General features: G+C 50.5%; 4 protein-coding genes across 4 annotated transcripts; 2 read left to right on the top strand and 2 right to left on the bottom strand.

Annotated features, from left to right (window-relative positions):
• Positions 1 to 571: 571 nt before the first annotated feature.
• On the bottom strand, positions 572 to 1,325 carry CTRU02_205927 (THOC5 family protein; the record flags this gene model as incomplete). The annotated part of the gene is made up of 3 exons (XM_036723001.1): positions 572 to 613; positions 670 to 913; positions 970 to 1,325. The coding sequence occupies 3 exons, from the start codon at positions 1,323 to 1,325 to the stop codon at positions 572 to 574; spliced, it is 642 nt and encodes a 213-aa protein (XP_036585299.1).
• Positions 1,326 to 4,115: 2,790 nt separating this feature from the next.
• CTRU02_205926 (izh family channel protein) lies at positions 4,116 to 5,766 on the top strand (the record flags this gene model as incomplete). The annotated part of the gene is made up of 2 exons (XM_036723000.2): positions 4,116 to 4,313; positions 4,435 to 5,766. 2 exons carry the CDS (start codon positions 4,116 to 4,118, stop codon positions 5,764 to 5,766), a joined length of 1,530 nt encoding a protein of 509 aa, XP_036585298.2.
• Positions 5,767 to 9,055: 3,289 nt separating this feature from the next.
• CTRU02_205925 (mitotic check point protein) lies at positions 9,056 to 10,616 on the bottom strand (the record flags this gene model as incomplete). Its single annotated transcript, XM_036722999.1, has 3 exons — positions 9,056 to 9,179; positions 9,235 to 10,049; positions 10,110 to 10,616. 3 exons carry the CDS (start codon positions 10,614 to 10,616, stop codon positions 9,056 to 9,058), a joined length of 1,446 nt encoding a protein of 481 aa, XP_036585297.1.
• A 2,973-nt stretch (positions 10,617 to 13,589) lies between these two features.
• CTRU02_205924 (sulfate permease) lies at positions 13,590 to 16,190 on the top strand (the record flags this gene model as incomplete). Its single annotated transcript, XM_036722998.1, has 3 exons — positions 13,590 to 14,012; positions 14,062 to 14,602; positions 14,656 to 16,190. The coding sequence occupies 3 exons, from the start codon at positions 13,590 to 13,592 to the stop codon at positions 16,188 to 16,190; spliced, it is 2,499 nt and encodes an 832-aa protein (XP_036585296.1).
• Positions 16,191 to 22,112: the final 5,922 nt, after the last annotated feature.

Genomic DNA, 22,112 nt, shown 5'->3' with positions numbered 1-22,112 from the left:
ACCTACGCTGTTGGATCGCAGGGTCGAGACGTTTTGTCTGCTTTGGACCGTTTTGAGCTCAAACCAACCTAGCTCCCTCCGCGTCCGGATGATGGCCGCCATCAAGGCCCCGCTGGTGTCCGGAAAATGCGGCTCGCTGAGTGAGCCAATTATTCATCCCCCAACCTGCTCCGTCAGATTGCACGCGGTAACCGCAGACGATAGATGCCGAGATATCCTTGAAGAAGGACACCGCATCTTCTTCAACCAAGTGAGGGCGAGAACGGGGATTCTTGGTCGCTTATTCACGCCGTTCTGGCCTTGAGAGTCCGTCTCGCCTGTCCGCAGATGGCCCTGTTGAATCCCCTCCCCCCTTAGATACCAAGGTATTCGATGCTCTGTCCTGTCGACGTGAATGTGGGATAATCGATATTACTTCTCGTAGAGTGCGTCGAGGAGCATGTCCAAGTCAAACCATTGAGGCCATGTTCTCCTTGGATCGGTATCCGTCCGCAATGGATGAACGTCCCTTAAAGAGCTGCAGTTGCGATACATAGTGAGTAAAGACCATGGGTTCGATCTCTCCTTGCTCTCAAGCAACCTTCTCGAAGAGCTCCTGGATAGGTTTCGCGGCCTGGGCTGGTTGTCAGTGGTTGATGAAGTCGATTCCAGAAGGGAACGGAGACTCACATCAATAAATTTCTCAAGATCTTTGTCGAGATTGGCCAAGTCGTCTTTCCTTTTCTTATTCTCGGCGATAAGCTTCTGTTTCCTTCCGACTAACTCCAACCTCTGTTGCTCGAGCGTCTCCCGCTCCGCCCGCTCGTGGCCGATCCGCGCAACCATCAAGGCATTCTCGTCGTCGTCAGCATGCTCCGGATGCAATTCTAGGAACTCCTCTACGGGGATAAGTGGAAGTTTCTGATAAGTGTGGCTGTAGCTATCGTCAGCACCTCGTCCGGGACAATCGCGACCCGCATATGCACATACTCGTAGGATTCGCAGGCCTCAATCTCTCCCTCGAGATGTCTCTGTTCGTAGTATAGGTTCTGTAGCTGCAGGTGTAGGCGGTCGACCTCATGGCGGGCTTCAGCCGTCTGTGCCTTCGTCTCCCGGGCCGTGAAGTTGGCAGCGCGATGGAAGCCGCGCAGGTGTGAGATGTTGGTGAGAAGCAGTTTCTGCTCCTTGGAGAGGTTCGCTTGCAGCTCAGGCGAGAGTGTGTCTTGACTGGCGTGGGTGACGTCGGTGAGGAGCTGCAAGAGCTTCGCGGCTTGGTCCTGGGCGTAGCCAGAGGTCTGCAGGACCACGGACAGCTTAGGATCCGACACCAGTTCGTTGACCGTCATGATTTTTGTGGGAACTAGGGTGATTGATAGATTCTGTTCAAGGGAATAGCAAAGATTCAAGGCAATGGTATCGTTTGAGTAGCCGCGTGTCGTCGGAGATTAGGAAGAAAAAAAGAAAAAAAACCTTGTGATGCAACGGTCAAGGCTGAATATGTTTTGGGTCGTGTCGAGTTGGCCCGGCCGCGACCGCGTTCGCAAGGCTGAAAGATTGGGTCGGATCGGACAGGAATGAGAGTGCGCGGGACAAAGAACGGCTCAAGCGCTGTCGGCGGGATGGGGTCCTAAGATTCAGGCGTTGCAGGGTTTGAAAAGCGGTACAGGCAGATCAATGCACTGCTGCAGTACAGGGAATTGCAGCAGAGGTAGCAGGGCTGAGCGTTTTGCTGGAGCAACAAGACGGGCATTGGAGAGAAACTGACGGCAGCCATGGGGACCGTGCTCCGAGATTGGGATAACTTTGTTAGTGGGCATCTCCAGTGCTGCAGGGCGACGGATGGCGTGCCGTCTCACCTAAACTCAGCAAAAGCAGTGCCAATTTCCTGGGGCCAGTCATCTCAGCCATCCAAGCCATTCACAGATGCCTTGCACGAATGCGTCTCACTGAGTCTTTCTTCTCTTTTCCGCTGAAATCTTGCGCCTGTTTGACTTTAGTCATCCACCTGTTCGGCGTCCCCCCATGAGTTAAGACACGGGCCGTATGGAATGCACCGCAGCTCTGCCGCAGTATTAAACAGAGCACTAGAAGTCAGACATGTTGGGCATGGCATTGGGCGTTCTTCCGCATGTCGCTAGTATGACGGGCGTTATCGTAACGGCGCTCAGGCTAGATATCTTGGTCTCGGAAACGCCATCATTAGGCACGCTAGGGCGGTATCCTGCGAGAGGCATGAGAAAAAGAACTTGGCTTGACTGGCGAACTTTACATCATCAGTCAAGCTGACACCAAACAGGCTGTATGTAGTTGTCATTCGTCGGACTCCGAAACATAAAGGCCTTTACTAACACATATTCCATGCTTAACCAAGTTCTCCGTGCACAACCAGACCAAGGACAGAATGCTCTTCACCAAAGGATCGTCGAGCTCCCAGCACCCTCGGTTGCTTCTTCAGGAAAAAGCAAAGGGAAAGATACAGGTACACTCATAAAACGCGTGGGGGGATGATGGGTACTGGCTGTTCCAATTGGGCAGTCCACGGCAGCCCAGCTTGACCTGCAGCAATGCGGTGTCTCTCTCCGACACCAAGCAGGACTGTTTTCTGCACCTTCTGCACCTGTCCTGGGGCGACCGACGTCAAAACATGAGATTGGTCCAATAACCTCGACAGTGGATTTCATGCGTGGCATCGAATGACGCTATTGGTGGCGCGCCATGTCCGCCACGGCGCGCGCTGGCCCGAACTTTACCGGACATCCATTCAGAAGAGCCATAGGGCCCGTCTTCGCAATGCGCGCGGGAGGGGCTCGTTGGGCCTGTGATCCTTGGCCCTTTTACTATGCTGGAGATCTCCATCAGGCCTTCGTATGCAATCTTACTCCCTTAGTAAAGTGTCATGTAGCCTGTACGTCTTAGCAACCGCAAAGCGGCAAGACGACCGCTTTTTAGTTAGTATTACGGATACTTTGACTGTTTGTTTTCTCTTTACATACGAAAGTAGCGTTCCGTTGGGTGCTCCTCCTCCCACTTTCTCCCGGAGAGCGGATCTTCCTCTGCTCTCCCATGACCTACCCTTTTGAACAGGTCCCCCGAAGAGATAACCCTGGTCATTCTCTCTCTTGTGAGGTAATCCATCTTCCCTCGGCAAGCTTGGGTTCTGGTCACTTTCTCTGCAACCCTTTCTTCATTCTGGGTTTTGACCTCTTTTCATTCATCATCCCCTTTTCTTACTTATCGGCTTTCGGGGACTCAAAAAGTAAACGGTGTGCTTGCTATCTTTTGCTTGTTCACCGCACAATCTTGGCCTCGTAATTGCCCGCCACAACAACAAAAAAAGGCAATACCAATAATTCGTCTCAAATACTTCCGCCTCATCCGTTCTTGCGCGCTCACACAAACACACACACTCTCTCTCTTCTACACATACTTGCCCCTCCCTGTCTTTTGAATTGAGGTACATATAATACGTACCTGCTCCCGAAGTGCCTTTCCTTAGAAAAAGGACGAACGATATACAAACACATGCAAACCACCACAGCGTCTGCTCCAGTCCTATCAGGAACCTGAATCACAGGACCGTCGCCCTAAAAAGTCGCAGTTCGCCTCCGCTATCACACTACTATCAGGGTCCAGGTCTCCTGCCGCCGATCTGTACATCTGCTTCTTGCTGCACACGTTCTTGGCCTCGACCAATCACTCCAGCATTGTTGAGATTCCGCCCGCAAATCTCCCCTCCCTCAACAGACTAGAACATTTTATTTCGTGGAGAAGCCGAACAAAAGTAGCAGCCCCCCATTTCCCTAAACGTATAAGCCAATCGACTCTTTCGCCTCCCACCCGTGGTCTCGTTCGCAAACACCGACGGTTCGCCGCAGCTGCAACCTACGCACCTTCAAACCTCCAAAGCAGAGCCGCCAACGCTTCTGCATTACATTCGGTGCAACTGACGGCCAATCCCAAGGAACCGGGACATTTATTCGTTGCAGGCGGAACACTATTGTCGGCGGAGACAAATCACACCTTTTTGGTGCACGACTCCTGTTTCTGTTCCTTCCTGCCGAGTTCGAACCGCTCGAGCTCGGAACGGCTACTGCAATCTCTATTTTTGTATAACAGTAATGGAACCCCTAGTCAACATGGCTTCAATCCAATCCCCCTGCTCCGGCGCTGCCGTCCAGGACAACGACGACGACGACTTCACTGCGGCCACGGCATCTGGCGTTCAGGCCGAGGGCACTGAACTTACCCGGAGACGACGACACTCTTTCTTTATCCCCAGAAGAAAATCGATTGTCAGCCACATCATGGATGGAGAGGAGCATTTGTTACTTAAGGTGCGTTTTATATCACGTTGTTGGTGATGATGTTTGTTTTGTTTGGTCCCACCTCCCGCCGAGCGTCGGAGGATTAAAAAAAAGGTCCCGCTGCTGACATGTGTTGGTTACACCTGAACAGGTCGACCTCTTCCTCACCGAGCTGGAGCGACGCCTTGAATTCATTGAAGAATATGGCGAGCTCACCTTCGATGCGAGCATCTCTCGAGCCTTTTCCACCTTGCAAACTGTTCGCGCCCGATGCTCCCATGCCTCCGAGGAGGTCCTCGGTGCCGGCCGCCGCCGCCTCCACATCATGGTCGAGACACTCGAGGCTCGCTACCAGGAAGCCCTCGCCTCGGCCGAGTCGTTGAACGAGAAGGCACGGGTCGGCATCGAACTCCTTGACGATATGCTTACGGATTACGAGAACCGCGCGTACAAGCTTCGCGAGCAAGGATTGGCAAATGCCGCCGATGCTGCCGGGGCGTTTATGTCCGAGGGACGTCGAGTTGTTGATGGCGGCATTGGACTCGCCCGCGAGGTGGTTGACGAGGGTATCGAGCGGGCCATGCGCGCTGCTGAGAGCCTTGAGGAGAAGATTGAGCGCGCCATTGCTCGTGCTAGGAAGACGAAGCTGATCACATACGACGACCTGCCTATGCCCTGGCGCATCAATCCACACATTCGCAAGGGATACCGCTTTACCGAATCAAAGCTTGAGTGTGTCCAGTCCGCCTTTGGCATCTCCAACGAGCTCGTCAACATCTGGTCCCATGCCATCGGCCTCGTTATTGTTCTGGCTGTGGCGCTGTACTTCTATCCCCGCAACGTCAACTTCTCGCTCAGCACCAAGACCGATATCTTCATCGCTGCTGTCTTTTTCTTTACCGCATGCCTGACGCTGGTGTGCTCCACTATCTGGCACACCATGAACGCTGTTGCGGATGTCGATGCGATTTCCATTTTTGCGTGCGTGGATTATACGGGCATCTCCCTCCTCATCGCTGCATCTATTGTGACTACTGAATACACGGCCTTCTATTGCGACCCTGTAAGCCGATGGACTTACATGACCACGACTGCTATCCTGGGTATTGGCGGCGTCATTCTCCCTTGGCATCCGACTTTTAACGGAGCGGACATGGCATGGGCGCGCGTTGCGTTCTTCGTTGGCCTGGGCGCCACAGGCTTCTTGCCCATCCTGCAGCTGTACTTTTCTCACGGCCCGGACTTTGTGTGGACATTTTATACGCCCATTGCCAAGTCTATTTTTGTCTACCTCTTGGGTGCATTTGTCTACGCGAGCAAGATTCCTGAGAGATGGTGCCCTGGCATGTTTGACTATATTGGTGGCAGCCATAACCTGTGGCATCTTGCGGTTCTTGGCGGTATTCTTTTCCACTACACGGCGATGCAGTCATTCTTTGCGGATGCTTTCCGGAGAGCTCAGGCGGAATGTTCCATCTTTTGAGCAAAACGGTTCGTTGAGATTATATACAACGATCTTACTTCTCGGTCATCGATGCTTCCCGCAGCGGAGTTTCGGTGCCCGCAAGGGCGATTGCTAGTCCCCAAGGGCCAGGGGATCGTACTCCTGTGTACATACTTTCAGCCCACCCACTCCTGGCAACGCGGCATGTCGCGCCTTTGAGAGCAACCGTGTAAGACACGACACGTCTGCGAAGATGGTTTTTTACGGCGCTCTTCACGGGCAGCGCTGTAGCTTCAAACTGCTCAAGGATCGCTTTGAGTGCACCGTTGACGCGCCATTAATGCCCACACGGCTTAACGAAATGACTTGGTAAGGACGAGGCCCAATACCCCTTCGAGAATGCCGCAACGCCTTACGCCGCTATGACGAGAAAACAAATCAATACTTACCCTGGATAATAATGATGAGGTCATAAAAGTTGTCATGCTCAAACCTGGCGTATTTCTCACGCCTACACTGCTCGGTGCACTTGCGATTAGTGGTTCCGGAACGGACCTGATAGACTAGAATTTGCTACATTGTAGCTTAAAGCTTAGAAGCATAGGATATGCGTGAATAATAATAGATGTCGAAGCCCGTCTACTCAAGAATTTGACTGCAGCCTACAGTGGCATTGATGCGCAAGAATGTGATTTTGTTTCTGAACCAACTTCCACTCAGTAAAAACACCTTGAAGAAAAGACGAGATTCGGCACCCTTCTCTATCCGCGAAGCTTCTACCTTCTAAAACATCATCAAAGTACGATGCATGACTAGTTGATGATCAGACTCCAGACTATGCATGTAATGAGTGTTCTATCCCGTATCGAACCTTGGGAGCCTTAGCACCTGTCACTAGAGTCGTACACGTTCCTAACACATGGCTCATAACGTATGCAGGCCCTACATAGTATGATGCTCACAGAACTAAACAGATAGCCGCTGGTATCCAGCTTCGATCAACCGACATTCCGACGTGCGAGACAACAATAACGACAGCGCGAGGCAGGACAAACGAAGCTGGCCAAGTGTGTCCTTTGTGCAGCCATAGCCACCGCAGGGGAAGTAAACACAGAAGGCACTCTTAAGGCGTGCGATTTGCTGAGAAGCCGGCCGCTAGGGTTCCTCCTTCCGTTTTTAAAACCCATTTCATCATGATAAGCTTGTCAAGAGCGCCTGAAGTAGTGGCGTTCCATGGTGTTAGCTTGTGGCGTGGAGGCGAATCCGATCGATGTGGCTTTGTTCGGAAGGATCGACGACATCCAGCCTGCCTGATGCAGACAATACCATGCTAAAGACAGTACGTTGCCACTGTAATTCAGATTTTGCTTGTGGTTGAGGGGTAGGTATTTCGCTACCTTCCCATCTGCAATGTAAACTCGGCTGTGCCTTCTTCCCTGCCAATCTTTTGCGGCTTTGATTCACGGGTATCTGTGTATGAAGCCCTAAAATATGATAAGAGCCTCCTACTTTAGTGTTTTCCGCCCTGGCGTTCACTACTTATTCGCAACCCTCTGCGGCATAGGCAAGTAAAGTCCAGCTTGACGGAGATCGAGGCTCGAGGTGTGAGGGCACTGAAACCACTGTTTCTTATGTAAAAGGAAATCTCGTCAGATAAGAAGCCACGTGAAAATAAATAGCAGCAGGAAAAGGAAGAAGGCATCAGTTGAGGAAACAGAATCGGAGAGGAGTACTTGTTTGATCCCCTGGGCAACAGCATGTGGACCAAGCCGTGCAGGAGAAAGCATTTTGAAGATAGTAGGAGCATGTAACGCAATTGGAGTGGTTTGATAATGGCCGCATCTTCGTGATTGCTGATGCCCGTTTTCATGTGAGCTTTCTAGGACGAATGCTGTCAGTTCATGTCATTTGTGAGACGTTATTCCCATTTCTAAGCCTCACCTCCACTCATAACGTACATGTAGCTTCTCGCATCATCTACGGTCCTTCTTTTAATCTCAACAATCCAAATGGTGTATTTCCAGCGTTATGACTTACCTGTGTAGCTTGTCTGTGTCTTGTTACCGAAATCTCAGGCGTCCCGGCGTATATGGTTCAAGGCCGAGATGCTGATCTCCATCTCTAATCTACCCAGTGTTACAAGTGCCACCACCACAGAGGATATCACTATACCCATGGGCATTTGTCTGAGAAATCAGAGTATACGGTTTGTCGAGCATTGCATAAAGAGCGTTTCAAGCTGTCTTTGTGGAACAAGGGTGGCCATCACACGCCTACCTAACCTAATCGCCACGTCTCGATTTCGTCTTGATGGGACCCAAGCCTTAGAACTACTGCTTGTTAACACGGATCGAGTGCGGGATCTGGGGCTTATCTAGTAGCGACTCGATGCCATCTTTGCCACAGGTTACAGAGCTTTGCGGTTCGGTTGGAGGAGTTGACTTGGATCAATCATTGAATCTGTGGCCACCGCCCTTCGGAGCTCAAGTAAACCTGATTTTGGTGTATCATAGTACATCTGAAGCATCATGACGTTTTTTTTTTCTTTCCGTAACATTTAAGCACAACGCAAGTTATGAGAAATTGCGGAGACTGAGCTGGGCATCCTCGCGTATACGGTGATGAGCTTGGAAGGGTTGAATCATGCTCACCGGTGCTGCTATTTGTATCACACGTCAATACAGCACATTTAACGGCGTCTGCGCTTAGGTGGGACCTGATGGTTTGGTGCTGGACCTGAATAGTCTGTACAAATTGTTCATCATTGTGACTAGCTACTCGACTGGTATATTCCTGCCGAACGAAGATATATTGACGAATTTATGGGAGCAGCTCAACATCACGCACGCTTCCTAAGTGGCGCTATACGAGAAGAATGTAGACAAACATGTACGGCTCAAGGGGGCTGCATTACAAGCGTTCATATACGTCAAATCGCATTATTTAGGTTAGGCATGTATACATGAGCAACATAACGTTCCCCGTTTCCCGTTTACTCTTTACTCGTGCTTCTCGTGTTCTCGCACCTGTGGCTGCGTAATATCATTAAGCCTCGTTTCGGTACCCCCGTTCGTTTTTGTGTGTTCACATCATCAAGTCGTAAAAGGTTTTTCGTATAGTACAATCCGTCGCAACATTCATAAAAAAGGGGATTTCATAACGTCTTCCATACCCCTGAAACGTCCATGGCATCTTCGTGATTTCTGCGTAGCTTGAGGGATGTGTCGCACTCTTGACCCCTTGATCTTGTCGCGGTTGCTCTGGGCAGGAGCAGGTTGTTCCAGCCCTGGTTCGTTTGCCTCTGAAGGGCATTTGGATATCGGAAAATTTACTGGGCGTGCTTAACAATAGCGGCGTACGTATCGTCCGGTATCCTCTCTATGATCCAGAGCGTGCGTTCGATAATCTTGTCCGCCTGCAAGGAAGGGAATGAGCGTAGAAGCTTGTTGGGGCTGGTTCGTTGTTAGCATTCCAACCTCTACTCCGAGGCTTGACAGAGTAACGTACCTTGGCGAGCTCATCAACTGGTCTCTCATACCCATCAGCTGGGCTACAATGCAGAGAATGTTCAGATGAGGCCCGTATGCAAATAAGAAGTCCCATAGCCGCAAAACTTCAGGCAGTGGAGGCGTGCAGGCGCACAAAGTCAACACCGACGGGAAAGCGTAGATCTCAGCCGTTAGACCTTTGGAATGAAGGTATCCGCTCAACTTGGAGTCGACAGTAGCCAAGACCTTATCCACCAAGGCCAAGCCCTTATGCACGCCATCCATAGCGCCTCGGATATATCCAGGGCACTCCCGCGTGAGAAGAGTATAGAACGCTGCGAAAGCCTCCGCCTCGCTACGTGCAGCGTACAGGAACGGCGCCGCCAACACGTTCATCCCCTGCACATACGTCCCGGGCTCTCCCGCATGGCTGGATTCGGAGCCCTCCGTCGTCAGCGTTAACGCGCGCGCTCGGTTCCTGGCAGATGGCGAGGCTGGGTTCTGCGAGTGCGCGGTGGCTGTTGAGGCCGAGCTGTCATGAGATATAGAACTACGCCCAGTGCTGGGCCGGCTAAGGGAGCGGTCGCGATCACGGCTGCGCTGCGCCTCCCGGAGGTCGTGCAGACGCCATGCGACAGCGTTGAGGAGACGGATGAGGCTTGCTTCGCTTACGCGTCTGCGGAAGAGGGGGTCGGTGGTGAGGGTGCGAAAGGTGTCGTTGCGGATTTTAGAGTAGGCTGGAGACGCGCCGCGATGAATCAGGGCGAGGTAGTCGTCGGTTGGTAGTACGGGAGTGTCAAGAAGGATTAACCAGACGTAGATGCGCAATGTTGACTATTTGGCTGCGCATTAGCTAGGAGAGTATAAGAGCTGGGGGTTCTTGAGGAGGTGTACCATGCCATCGCTGTCGCTCTTGATACCTTCGCTGAGGACTTTGCGGCGCGCCATGCCCAATGCCTCGACTGCATCACCATCCGGCGGACCGTCCTTGATAAGCTGGTAGAGGGACATGTTCGCGTATCGTGGGTTAACGCCCACAATACCTCGCTTGCTAGCGGCCAGCGCATTCAGGTGGTGCGTGTTCGTCGCATCGCTGTTGGAGCGCCCTCGCTGGTGTGATCTATGCATCGTGGTGGAGGACGAGCTGGCATCGCGACGCGTAGGAGATATATTGCGTTGAGTCAATCGTTGCTGAGAAATGAGAGACGGCTGCGGTTGCAAGGCTTGGAGCTGAAGAGCGGCTTTGGAGCCCAGGTTGTGCGCCGACTGCAGTTTGCGCAAAGCGCGATGCGTCCGTGGCGAGGGAGGCGGGAGGAGCTCGGTTGTTTTCGCCTGTGAGTGCACAAAGGCGTGCGGCGCTGGGGGCCCAGCGAATGGATCCCTTGTCGGACTCGATGACATGTTTCTGAAATGGTATATAGCGGATAGCGGAAGAGGGTTTCGCTACATTTACTTGTATGAATTGGGATAACACGAATTACAAAATGGGGAATTATACGAAAATAATCAAACAAAAGTAGGGCCGGGGGATCACAAGATACACCTGGTAGAAAAAGGGGCAACTACAGCGTAGCGAGGTGACGAACACCTCGTGGGCTACTATTTTTGGCCCAAGGCGGGGTGAGGAGGTTGGTGATTGCAGTTTTTGGTGTTGCCAATGGTGACAGTGCAGCGACGGCGGGCTTGGTGTTGCTGGTCGTTAGCTGTCTGACTAAGGCGGCTCAGTTGCCCGGTGAGAGGGGACCGGAGGGGGGCCCGCGACTGTCCAACCGCTCATGTTTTTTTTCGCGTGCTGGGGTTCAGCTCCCGCCATCCTGACTGGCCAATGTGCTCAGCTCAAGCCAAAGAAGGCAATCTGAAGAAGAGAGCACCAGCCTCGCAGACCAAGAACGTATGCTGCTTCAGCGCATGCAAGCCCCTTTTGAATGACTGAAAACTTCCTTATTTTCCAAAGATCTCTCTTTCCCCTTTTCTTAGCTGAAAACCAAAACAATTAAAACAGGCGGAGGTCATCGCTATGATAAACGGAAGGCTGGTGCATTCGGGCCGTGGCTGGCAATGCACAACAAAGGGGCTTGACTGACCTGGATGTCCTGAGCATAATGGGAAAGGGAAATTTTACTGAGCCACAGCAAAGTGAATTAGCCACAGTCTGCCAGCAATGAGCCACCATCGCTTCTTATGTAAGTTGGTATCTTTTCCTCGGAACGGAAAAACTACCGCCATTGGCTGAATGATATTAGTCGCAATATTTCCGTCATGTTAAGGTAGTGTTGTCTTGGCAGTTGGCACGGGCTGGAGCCCATGACGTCTAGTCATCCGCAACACCCGCCTAAACGGAGTCTGTGAGCAATTTGTAACTCTTCTCAGAATGACCGAAAAAAGGAAAAGAAAAAAAAAAAAACTTTTCCGGCTGGCAGCTATCCAAAGTGCTCGAGTTTCCATCCACAATCTCCATCACTGGAACCTGGGGCCGCCGATCCCCGGTCCCTCCAGATTCTCAAACCTCGACCGTCACGATAGTACTAGATAGAGTGTGTCCCCATCCAATCCTGTTCAGTTTAAATACCGACTTCACTCGGTATCATTCGCACGTTTAGAAAGAAATAGCGTTCCGACCATTTCGGCCACTTTGGAGATTGATTCCAGCCAGGTCAAGGTTCAGCCCAGTTGATGCTCGCACCTGAGAAAGCTTCACACCACACCTCGCCTAGGGGGCAAACTATCCATCACTGAAATGGTCCAACCAGGTTGAGCATCTCCGCATCATCTGCCCCACTAGACATCACCTCAAACAAGGGTGCTATTGCACCATCGCCGAGTTGCTGTAGCTAAATATCATTGGCTGAATTGGTCAGCAACACACCAAAAGCGGTAGTTCTCTGGGGACTCGACCCCCTCCGTTGGAACACTTGTTGCATAGGCAGAAAGCACATCCTCATCCGACGGTCAGCTCTGATTTTTCAACATCTCCATATTATCACCTTTGCCATCAAGGCAGAGCTTTGTCCCGCCCCATCTCTGACGACACTCCGGTGTCGGTAGTCTCCAGAATGTCCACTCGGGAACAAGGACCCCGAGTTTTCTCCCCTGGTAATGTGCATTTGTAACGCAGCTGCTGTCTGCGCCCACGTTGGTTCCTGAGCTGACCACACGATACATCTTCCGAGACCGCCAACTACTTCTCACATGGTCCGTTCCCCCACGCCCGTATTTCCGCCTAATCGCGCTTATTGGAAAAAAAAACCTATGCGGATTTGTCCCGTCCTGTTGTCATTTCTAATATCTAATGGATATGCCTCCTCTCGTGTGGACATGAGATAATTGGGCTTGCTGCACATCCCGTCTCCATCAGTGGGCTCCGCTAACCTTGGTCCGGCAAAGACTCGATGGCGACATCGCCCCGGTTTATACGTTGCGGGAGGAGTGCGGATACAAACCACCACAACAAAGACTCCTTTGCTCCCTCCAACAGGACATTGTTCGTCTGTTAAATCCGCGCCATCTTCCCCTGTCATTCATCCTTTGATGTACACTTGAGCCACCCCCCGTCAGGGTTTTCTCAGTCTTTGCCTGTCGTCGTCTCCTCGGCGTCTCTCAAATCTTCATTTCTTGGCTACCGCCGTCATCCCGGTGCCACATCTCTTGGCCCACGAGATCCATCGCCTTGTTCCAGCGGGAGAGCCGTAGAGCCTCCCTTGGCGCTCTCCACTGCCGAAGTCTCTGAACTCAATTATTAACCCTGACTGCCTGCGTTTCTCAGAACCAGTTGAAGAGCTTCGAAGAGCTTCTGAAGAGCTTCTGAAGAGCTTTCATTTCAGTTGCATAACACAGACGCCTCTCGGGCGCAACATTTCCCGCTTCCTTTTTTTTTTCCAACCTCGATATCTTGTCGTCATTGTTGCCAAACGAATACACACCCCCTCCCCGGCTGTTGGTTGCAAGCACATCAGTTGATCTCATCAGACGCTGTCAAATCACGACCAGCTTCCTGAGTCGGGCCTGAGCCAATTAATATCTCTGGACCGATTGCGCAACTTTGCAAGGGGCTTTTTGGCAGGTGTCAATTTCGCACCTCCTGCCTCAAACCGCCACCTCCGTTGAGGTTCTAGGACTGAAAGCGCTCTAGTTGCCTTTTCCGACATTCAGCTTGCGCATATCGCACCCCGGTTCTCATTCCTTCCACCCACCGCTCAGTCGGTTTCTTCCGCGGCGTCTGGCGTGGGCCCAACCCGTGTGGCACAGTAACCACCCCAGAAAGTTGTATATAGCCTTGGTTCATCTTCGCCCGAGTGAGAGCCGAATACCTTCTGGTCACTCGCCTTTCCAGTTGCACGCTCGACAACCCCGTCACACCTCGCTAGCTCAAATACAATGACGAGCACGAGAACCAAGATTGGCCATGGCCTAGCCAAGGTCTTGGGCATAAAGCTTGAACGGCCTGAGAACGAAGAGATGCTGCGCGGCGAATCTGTCTTCTCAGTCCAGTCATCAGACACCTTCGTGGAAGAGGAGCCAACAACCGCAGAATGGTTTTTGGAGCTCCTCCCCACAGGCGATGAGGCCCTCGAATACCTTCGTTCCCTATTCCCATTCCTCAACTGGATCGGTCATTACAACATGCAGTGGTTCCTTGGTGACCTCGTTGCCGGCGTTACAGTCGGCGCTGTTGTGGTTCCCCAGGGTATGGCTTACGCTTTGCTCGCGAAGCTTGATCCCGAGTTCGGTCTCTACTCATCCTTTATGGGTGTCATTATCTACTGGTTTTTCGCTACTTCTAAGGATATTACTATTGGCGTACGTTGAAACCCAGCCCAACTTTATGCGCTGAACTAACCCTTCATAGCCTGTGGCTGTCATGTCAACTGTCGTCGGCAACCTTATCACCGACGTCCAAGCAGAATTTCCCCAATACCAAGGCCATCAAATTGCGTCAGCACTGGCCATCATTGCTGGCGCTATCATTTTGTTCATCGGCTTGATTCGTATGGGATGGATTGTCAACCTAATCTCGCTGACCTCTTTGTCTGCCTTCATGACTGGCTCTGCCATCAGTATCGCTGTCGGTCAACTCACGACGTTGATGGGCATCAAGGGTGTAAACACGCGCGAGGCTACCTATATGGTATTCATTAATACCCTCAAGAACCTTCCCAAGACGAAGATGGATGCGGCTATGGGTTTGACTGCACTGGCATGGCTCTACCTGCTTCGATACGTCTTCACTACCGCCGCGAAACGATACCCTCAAAAGTCGAAGCTGTTCTTCTTCCTCTCAACCTTGCGCACGGTGTTCGTTATCTTGCTCTACACCATGATCAGTTGGCTGGTCAACATGCATAGGCGAGACAACCCAATGTTCAAGATTCTGGGAGAAGTGCCTAGAGGTCAGTTCGATGATTACACTTGCCTTGGCTGTCCAATCTAACTATTTGCACAGGTTTCCAAGATGTCGGCACCCCGAAAATCGACACCCATCTCATCAGTGCCTTTCTGCCATTCCTCCCGGCCAGTGTTATCGTTCTGGTTATCGAGCACGTAGCCATTTCTAAGTCTTTCGGTCGCGTCAACAACTACACCATTAACCCTTCTCAGGAGTTTGTGGCTATTGGTGTTACTAACGTCATCGCTCCTTTCCTCGGCGGTTATCCTTCCACCGGATCCTTCAGTCGTACGGCCATCAAGTCCAAGGCTGGTGTCAGAACACCTTTCGCCGGTGTCATTACTGGTCTTATCGTCTTACTTGCCATCTACGCCTTGACGGCCGTGTTCTTTTACATTTCCAGTGCCTCTCTCGCAGCAGTCATCATCCACGCCGTCGGAGACTTGATTACGCCTCCCAACACCGTTTACCAGTTCTGGCGTGTATCCCCGCTTGAGGTTGTCATCTTCTTCGTTGGTGTCTTTGTTACCATCTTCTCTTCCATCGAGAACGGTATCTACGCGACCGTCTGCATTTCCGCTGTCCTTCTTCTGTGGCGCATCCTTAGGGGTCAGGGCCGTTTCCTCGGCAAGGTCAAGATCCACTCCGTCATCGGCGACCACGTTATCGGCGACGACCATAGACAAGTCGTTGGCGAGTACGGAACCTTCGACGCCGGCGACAACGCCGCTCGCAATGTCTTCCTCCCGATTGATCACGGCGATGGCACCAACCCTGAGGTCTCGCTTGACAGCCCCTATCCCGGTATTTTCATTTACCGCTTTTCTGAGGGCTTCAACTATCCCAATGCTAGCCATTCTCTGGAGTATCTTACCGACTATATCTTCAAGCATACTCGCCGTACGAATTTAGATGCTTATGGCAGCATTGGCGATCGCCCGTGGAACGACCCGGGCCCGTCTCGCAAAGCCAAGAAGGCTCAGGCCCAGCTTGCCGAGGCTGAGAGCAAGCCCACCCTCAAAGCCATCATTCTCGACTTCAGCTGTGTCAACAACGTCGATCTTACCTCCATTCAGCAGCTCATTGATGTTCGCAACCAGCTCGATCGTTACGCTGCCCCTGACAAGGTCAACTGGCACATTGCCTGTATTAACAACCGCTGGACTAAGCGTGCGCTCGTCGCTGCCGGTTTTGGATATCCTGCCGACCGTGGCGATGGCCTACAGCACAGATGGAAGTCCATCTTCAGTGTGGCAGAGATTGGTGGCGCTGAATCTGCCGCTTCTGTTGCGGAGAAGTTGGCCAACGAGAAGGAGATCTCGTCGCATGGCAAGTCCTCAAGACAAGCAGATGAAGAATTGGGCAAGAGTGGTGGAGCATACGACGAGATAGATCCTGTCGCCTCGTCGGGAATGCACCATGAGCAGCGTAGGGAGCGAACTGCCAAGCGGAGGGGTGTTGTTGTTCATGGCCTTAACAGGCCGCTGTTCCACGTCGATCTGACGAGCGCGCTGCAAAGCGCTATCGCAAACAGTGAGGGAAGAGGAGATGAAGCTCACGGATCAAAGAACGTGGATACATCTAGTGATTAAACGGAAGTTCTGATATGATTAGCGATTGATACCCTTGGTGGGAACATTTGTTAGATTGGTGCGGATGGATCATGAAAAGTTGCTTATTAGATGATGTAGCACACGCAGTGTTTTGTCATATTTACGTTACGCTATTGCATATAAGGCCACGAGCTTGAATAGACTCGGCATAATAACATGCTATTCTATCTGACCGATCAGAGTTACGCACAGGTGACTGGACAGCGACGGTCTTTATCTCATTGCCTCTTTATTTTTAACCTTACTGCCCGCATGATGCAGCCTTCGAATATACTTCTCAATAGTGATACATGTGCAGCATCGTTAAATTAAGGGCGCTGCAGCGTGATACATTACTTGACCAGCCTTACAATACATGAGCTCTAGTGATTGTTGCGTGTATATCCTTAGAAAAAGAGCATCAGACGCTCCGAGAGGAAAAAGAAATAAAAACAGGATGTGGTTCTTTCTGAATAACACTGCTCTCTTTAGAGAGTAAGGTCGTGTAACCGCCCCTGATAGTTCCCAAACAGCATACTTTAACCTCTAGCTAGGTGGGAAACTCCTTTAATCCAGAAGCATTAAGCACTATGGCAATGTTTCAACTGACAAGCAACCTGGAGTAATGTCTTAGGTGTAGGAGAGTTTGAAGGCAATAATCCATTCAACAGCTATTGTAGACCACATATGTACCCTCTATTGTTCTTGAAGTTCTTCGCTTACCGTGACCAATGTTACGAGCTGACTTGCGGAGTATTTCATCTTATGCATGTGGAGGGTGCGACGACCCAAGACAACAAACCCATATGCTCATATGATTCATAGGTAAAATCGTGAAGAGCAAGCCCTGTGCCCATCCCGCAGCTTCTGGCCAATCTCGGAAAGCAATCAAAAGTGCGACTTTGATTCTCAATACGCAATTCAGTCAGAACGCCATCATAACGGCTTTATCCGTTCTGTTCCGCATCTGACGCTGTATTGCCTAACTTTAGTTACGGGCTTACGCGTGACCGCAATCGTTTTAAAGTACGCAAGGGTCTTATTTCCACAAACGGACGTATTACGAAGTCAGGAGTGCCCTTTCAGTTGAGATCCGATGCTCATCTCCACTTGTTCGATTTTATGTATTACTGCCTAGTTTATGTTGTGGGCCTCTTTGGACTTAGGCAATGTAGTATTATAGCGCGGAAGTTGACAAGGATCGGTTTCTGTAAGTGGGAGTACGAAGTACAGTAATTGACACCTGGTGCTCGAAGGTTGATCTCCAGTTTGAGCATAGCGAAGATCGAGGACGGCTTAGAGGCAACAGATGCTCTAGCATTCAGATGCAGACACAAGCATCAATCCTACTTCATCTCAAATGTTTTAATGCAAATGCAAACAGTTTAGGCTTGCTCCGTGCTTCCACTCACACAGAGGGCCATAAATCTCTGACAGGGTACAAATATGCAAAACGTGTTGTCATCATTCTCATTCAAAATACCCCTCATGCTGTTCGATATCGCCGCCAACGCTAAGTTCCAATCCTCCTGCAACCACAACAGAGTGCCCATCTTGAGCGCGGAGAAAATCAGTTTGCCATCGGCCTTGAATATAATGTAGAGAGTGGCATGCAGCCTACCCGTGACGGGCGAGAAATTTTGCACCTGTTTGGCATTGACGACACAGCTTCAGACTCCGGTCTCGAGGTCATAGGTACACCAGTGGTGAGGAAAGCCGGTGGTCAACCTCAGCGTCAGTTCGAAGTGAAGTGCAAGCAGATCTGTTGCCAACAGTAGCTCAATATCAGCATCATACAGGGTTTCGAGCACAGAGAGAGGCTGTTTTGAAGAACTCGAAATGAACTTAAGGCTGTCTGCTGACACAGCTAAAGCTGTAGAAGTAACTTCCTGTTTCATAAAGAGAAAATGTGCGCTCAACTATATAAATAGAGACATCATGTAGCAAGCAGCCCAAAATTATTTGGCATCTGGGCGACTATGAATATGTAAATGAAGTTGTTTATAGTCTCGTTCGAGATTAGGCCCTTTGCTCGAGACAGGCCGAAATGGCCGTACATGCTAATTCAGTCGCAGCGCTATACACAAGACCAACAGTCACTTCTTATTACGCAGCATGTTGCAGCCAAAGACAATAAACGTCGAACTAATTGTTGTGTCTTGCCCTTCTCCGTAAACCGCACGAGTTGCGAAAAATTTCATTATCTACATCCGAAAATCCAACGTTTTCCTTATTTATCGTTGATGTCAGTTCATAGGAACTTTTTTAATGAATAGAATATTACCTGCTAATGTTTTCCTTGCATATGGCACTTATTAATCTTTATTGCCGCCATACCAGCTTCCTTCCTGACACATTAAAATTAGTTCTTGAAAATTAACAAGCAGGTGTCCCAGGTGCATTGTTGTCGTGACAAGATGAAATATCACCTCACTTTTTTTGTAGTAGAACTAGTCAAGGAAGATACTTAGTTTTAACTCGTTAATCTTTTAGAGTTTCATGAGAGTCTTCTACAAAAAAAAGCTGCCGAAGTAAACCTGCGAATGTAAAGACATTTATTGACCCCTATAAGCTTCCAAGCGTAACTAGCTTAGGATACCTAACAGCGCTATGTGATAAGCATATACTGGAGCTTTTAGAATAGCAGAAATAGAAGTAGTGCGAGTAATGCAGGAATGATAACTTTCATATTTGAAAAAACGAGCCTGCTGTCCTTTCCAGATACGCATGATGTTCCTCTTACTCTATAAGCTAAATAGAAGAGTTCGTCTTCCCACACGTTTCGCCCCAATTACCTCAAAATAAAAGACGTGTTAATAGTCAATTACATAATGGTTATTACCTGTCAAATTTGTTCTGCTTAACAGCAATTCGACGTCAGCGATCGACGTGGCTAGTTCTGCCACAGCAAGACGTGATTCTGTGAAGAACTATTGAGGCTGGTTTGGTTACCTACCGAATATAAACGTCTACTGATTTATTTCTAGTTGGGATACTGTGACATTAGAGAGTCGCATTTGGACATGTTTTGTTAAACTTTAGTATGCGACTTCAAGTCAAGCCATACATCGTTAATCCAAGCTTAGGTGGCTCATTAATATCCACCTGCTCATTTATTTGCTTAAACGTACCGACTACCGGTCAGTCTCTTTACATCGTGGGTGTTAGGGGCTATGCACGGTTGATGTGGCGTAAGCTGTGCTTACGCATATTCCCTACTTAAGTGCAGCCAAACAACAATTTAGCGACTTGTTACGTATAAATTTGCGCTTTTAGCCCAACGGGGTAGCACGTCTGTTTTACACGTGTTGGAGACTATTGTGCGGCTGCCACTGCAACTTTGTAGGCGGATCTGACACTTCACAGTGTCGCAGGATAACCGTACGGGCGTAAGAAGAGGGATATTTCTCGAAGTGCGGTGAAATCTAATTTCCTGTCTATGGAAGCTGAAGCTGGAGAAGTGTAGGTTGAGATGGGTAGAAGATATATCCCCTCCATCCAGGTGCCCGCCATGTGGGTAGTTGAAGTCGCTTACCCATGCGAGGCCAAAGAGACCCGGTTGCCGGTGATTCGACTATTGCGACGAGATCTATGAGCCCGGACTTAGATACCCGAAGTTTGTTATCGTTTGGCCAGTATGTGATGTGACATAGAATCGTAAGAAAGCCATCTGGCAGGTCTGAAAACGGAGGTATTATTGAACTTAGAGATACCCGAGAACAATAATTGCGGCACGAGAGCACAAAAGCCTTCAGAGAAGGTGAGCAGATTGAAGCCGTTCAAGGGGGTATAGCTTAAGCCCGAGCAATTATACAGACGAGCACATTTCAACAATGAACAGATTCGAGGTAGGAGGGGGATTTCGCTCTGCTCATGAGTGCCCTGTTACTGGATAAGAATGAGACGGTAGAATTGTTCAGTGGGAAAGGCCGCATATACTGAGGGTCGGGAAATGAGTGACTCATGCATGATCAAAAGGCCTTCTGGTCACGTTCATCCTATCAAGTCAGCTGAAGCCGAAGTAGCGCCTTGCTATTACGGCCTGGCCGATGATGGGCATCAGAATGTGTCGGGGGTTGAGCATGATGCTCTGCTGCCTAATTCGCTTTCAACACGGTAACGGCTCGCCTGACTTTGGGTTGCCAAATGGCACTGATGGCTAGCTAGCTAGTTCATCGCTCATGCTAGGCCCTTCTGTATAAAGGGCAACCAATTATGATCAAGGGTCGGAATCGTCAACGGCCATAATAGTGAGCCCTCAACCATCCCCGCCTGTCATTGGCCTGTTCTTAGCCTGCGCCAATCTGTCTTTATGTGACTTGAGATGATATTCCTTACCAACTTGGCGGCCTGACCCATCTAAGCACATGCCATTGCCAGATGTGACAAGTGAATATCATGGTGATTTGCGGACCATTAAAAGCCAGAGTAAGAAGAAACATACCCATCGGCTAAAAGTGCCAGTGGCAATTCAGCCTTGCGCCACACGATGACCCCCTCACCACCAGTTTCTATGAATAGCGATGTCATCATTCCCGCAAGCACGCAGCCAGTGATTAGGAGTAGCCCTGTTCGCCCTTGTCGTCTGCCTTGCAGACCGTTGAAACTTGGCTGCATCAGTTGCAATAGATGGGGCACCAACTTATTGTGTACCTCAGCCGCAGCGCAACTTAGGGCCAACAGCTGTATCAGTATTTCCTGGTCATATGTCTGGTTGGAATCCGGTAGCTTGGGACTAATGACGATGTGAGCAGGCGACCAGCATGCAGTTTGCATACCAGTCCGGGGTCGCAGCTGTTGAGCCGAAGCCCTCACGGTTAGCCTGGCCATATACATTACCGTCTGAGCCATTAAGTCTGACGGCGAGGCGTTTCTGAGAATGTTACCAGCAGACTGGTATTTGCTCGTCAATACTGCCTTGTGAGGTGAACGAGAGGGCCGGGCTGGCCAAAAGTTTGGTATAGGTCGCGTTTGATGCGGCCTGGAGAGGCTGTGACAGGCTAGCAGTCTAAAAGTGTCCCCTAGGAACATTGTGTGAGTGGAAGAAAGATGGGATCCGGACGGGGCAGCCGGCCTATTCAGCGGCCGTTGGGGGCTGTGTGTTCCGTTTTCAGTGTAGGTCAGTGGGTTCCAGCGGCCCGTGTGGGCGGCCCAGAAGGAGGGTCAACCTGCCCTAGGGCGCTGGCACTCAACCAATAAGAGCACTCCTTAGGAGAGCAAGCCAGTGGCTGAGAACCGAGCCTCGAGTAAGAGCCAATTCAAAGGTGAGCCCGATTAGATAAGCTCCGCCTTATGGCACGAGGTGAGCAACACAACGGGGAACATCCCTCTCGGTGTCGGCCGTGCAAAGTCCCACTTTTAACTACCTCTCACCCGGACCTGGACTAGGGTACCGCCAACTCCCAACTTCGACTACTCGTCTTTCACAAAAATGCTCGGGCGTCATCGCATTCCAGCGAACCACAGGTCGCGACACATACGAAGTCATTTGTTCCCCTCATCGCCGTCATGCAAAAACTCTTCTGCGATCCTTCCTTCGGTTTTCATACCCACCCTGCATGCTGCCCTCACAACAACAGGGCCATATTCATAGGACCGTTGTCACCTTGTTCGTGCACCACACCTGTCCAGACACTGGACCTTCCACGCCCTCTCTCTGTGTATTTCTGAAATCTGTGGTGCCTTGATTGCCTTCCAAACTTCTGCAAACCACCTGATTCGAGTTTCATAACCCCAAAGTCTGTCGTCACCGTCCAACTATATGTGGTGTGCTTACGGACGGCAACTCCCATCATCCCAGGGTAATGGTCTTTAGGGGACCAAGGATAATGCCAAACGTGGACTGAGAAAAAATGGAATTGTTTCTTTCTAGAAGGTGATCTGATCAGTCTTTCCAGACCGGGGGATGCCGGCCAGTAGCCG

Source organism: Colletotrichum truncatum (genome assembly GCF_014235925.2).
Source record: "Colletotrichum truncatum strain CMES1059 chromosome Unknown Contig_0003, whole genome shotgun sequence".
Lineage (NCBI taxonomy): Eukaryota > Fungi > Ascomycota > Sordariomycetes > Glomerellales > Glomerellaceae > Colletotrichum > Colletotrichum truncatum.
Note: the sequence above shows the minus strand (reverse complement) of the source record. Positions and strands in the feature narration are given on the sequence as shown.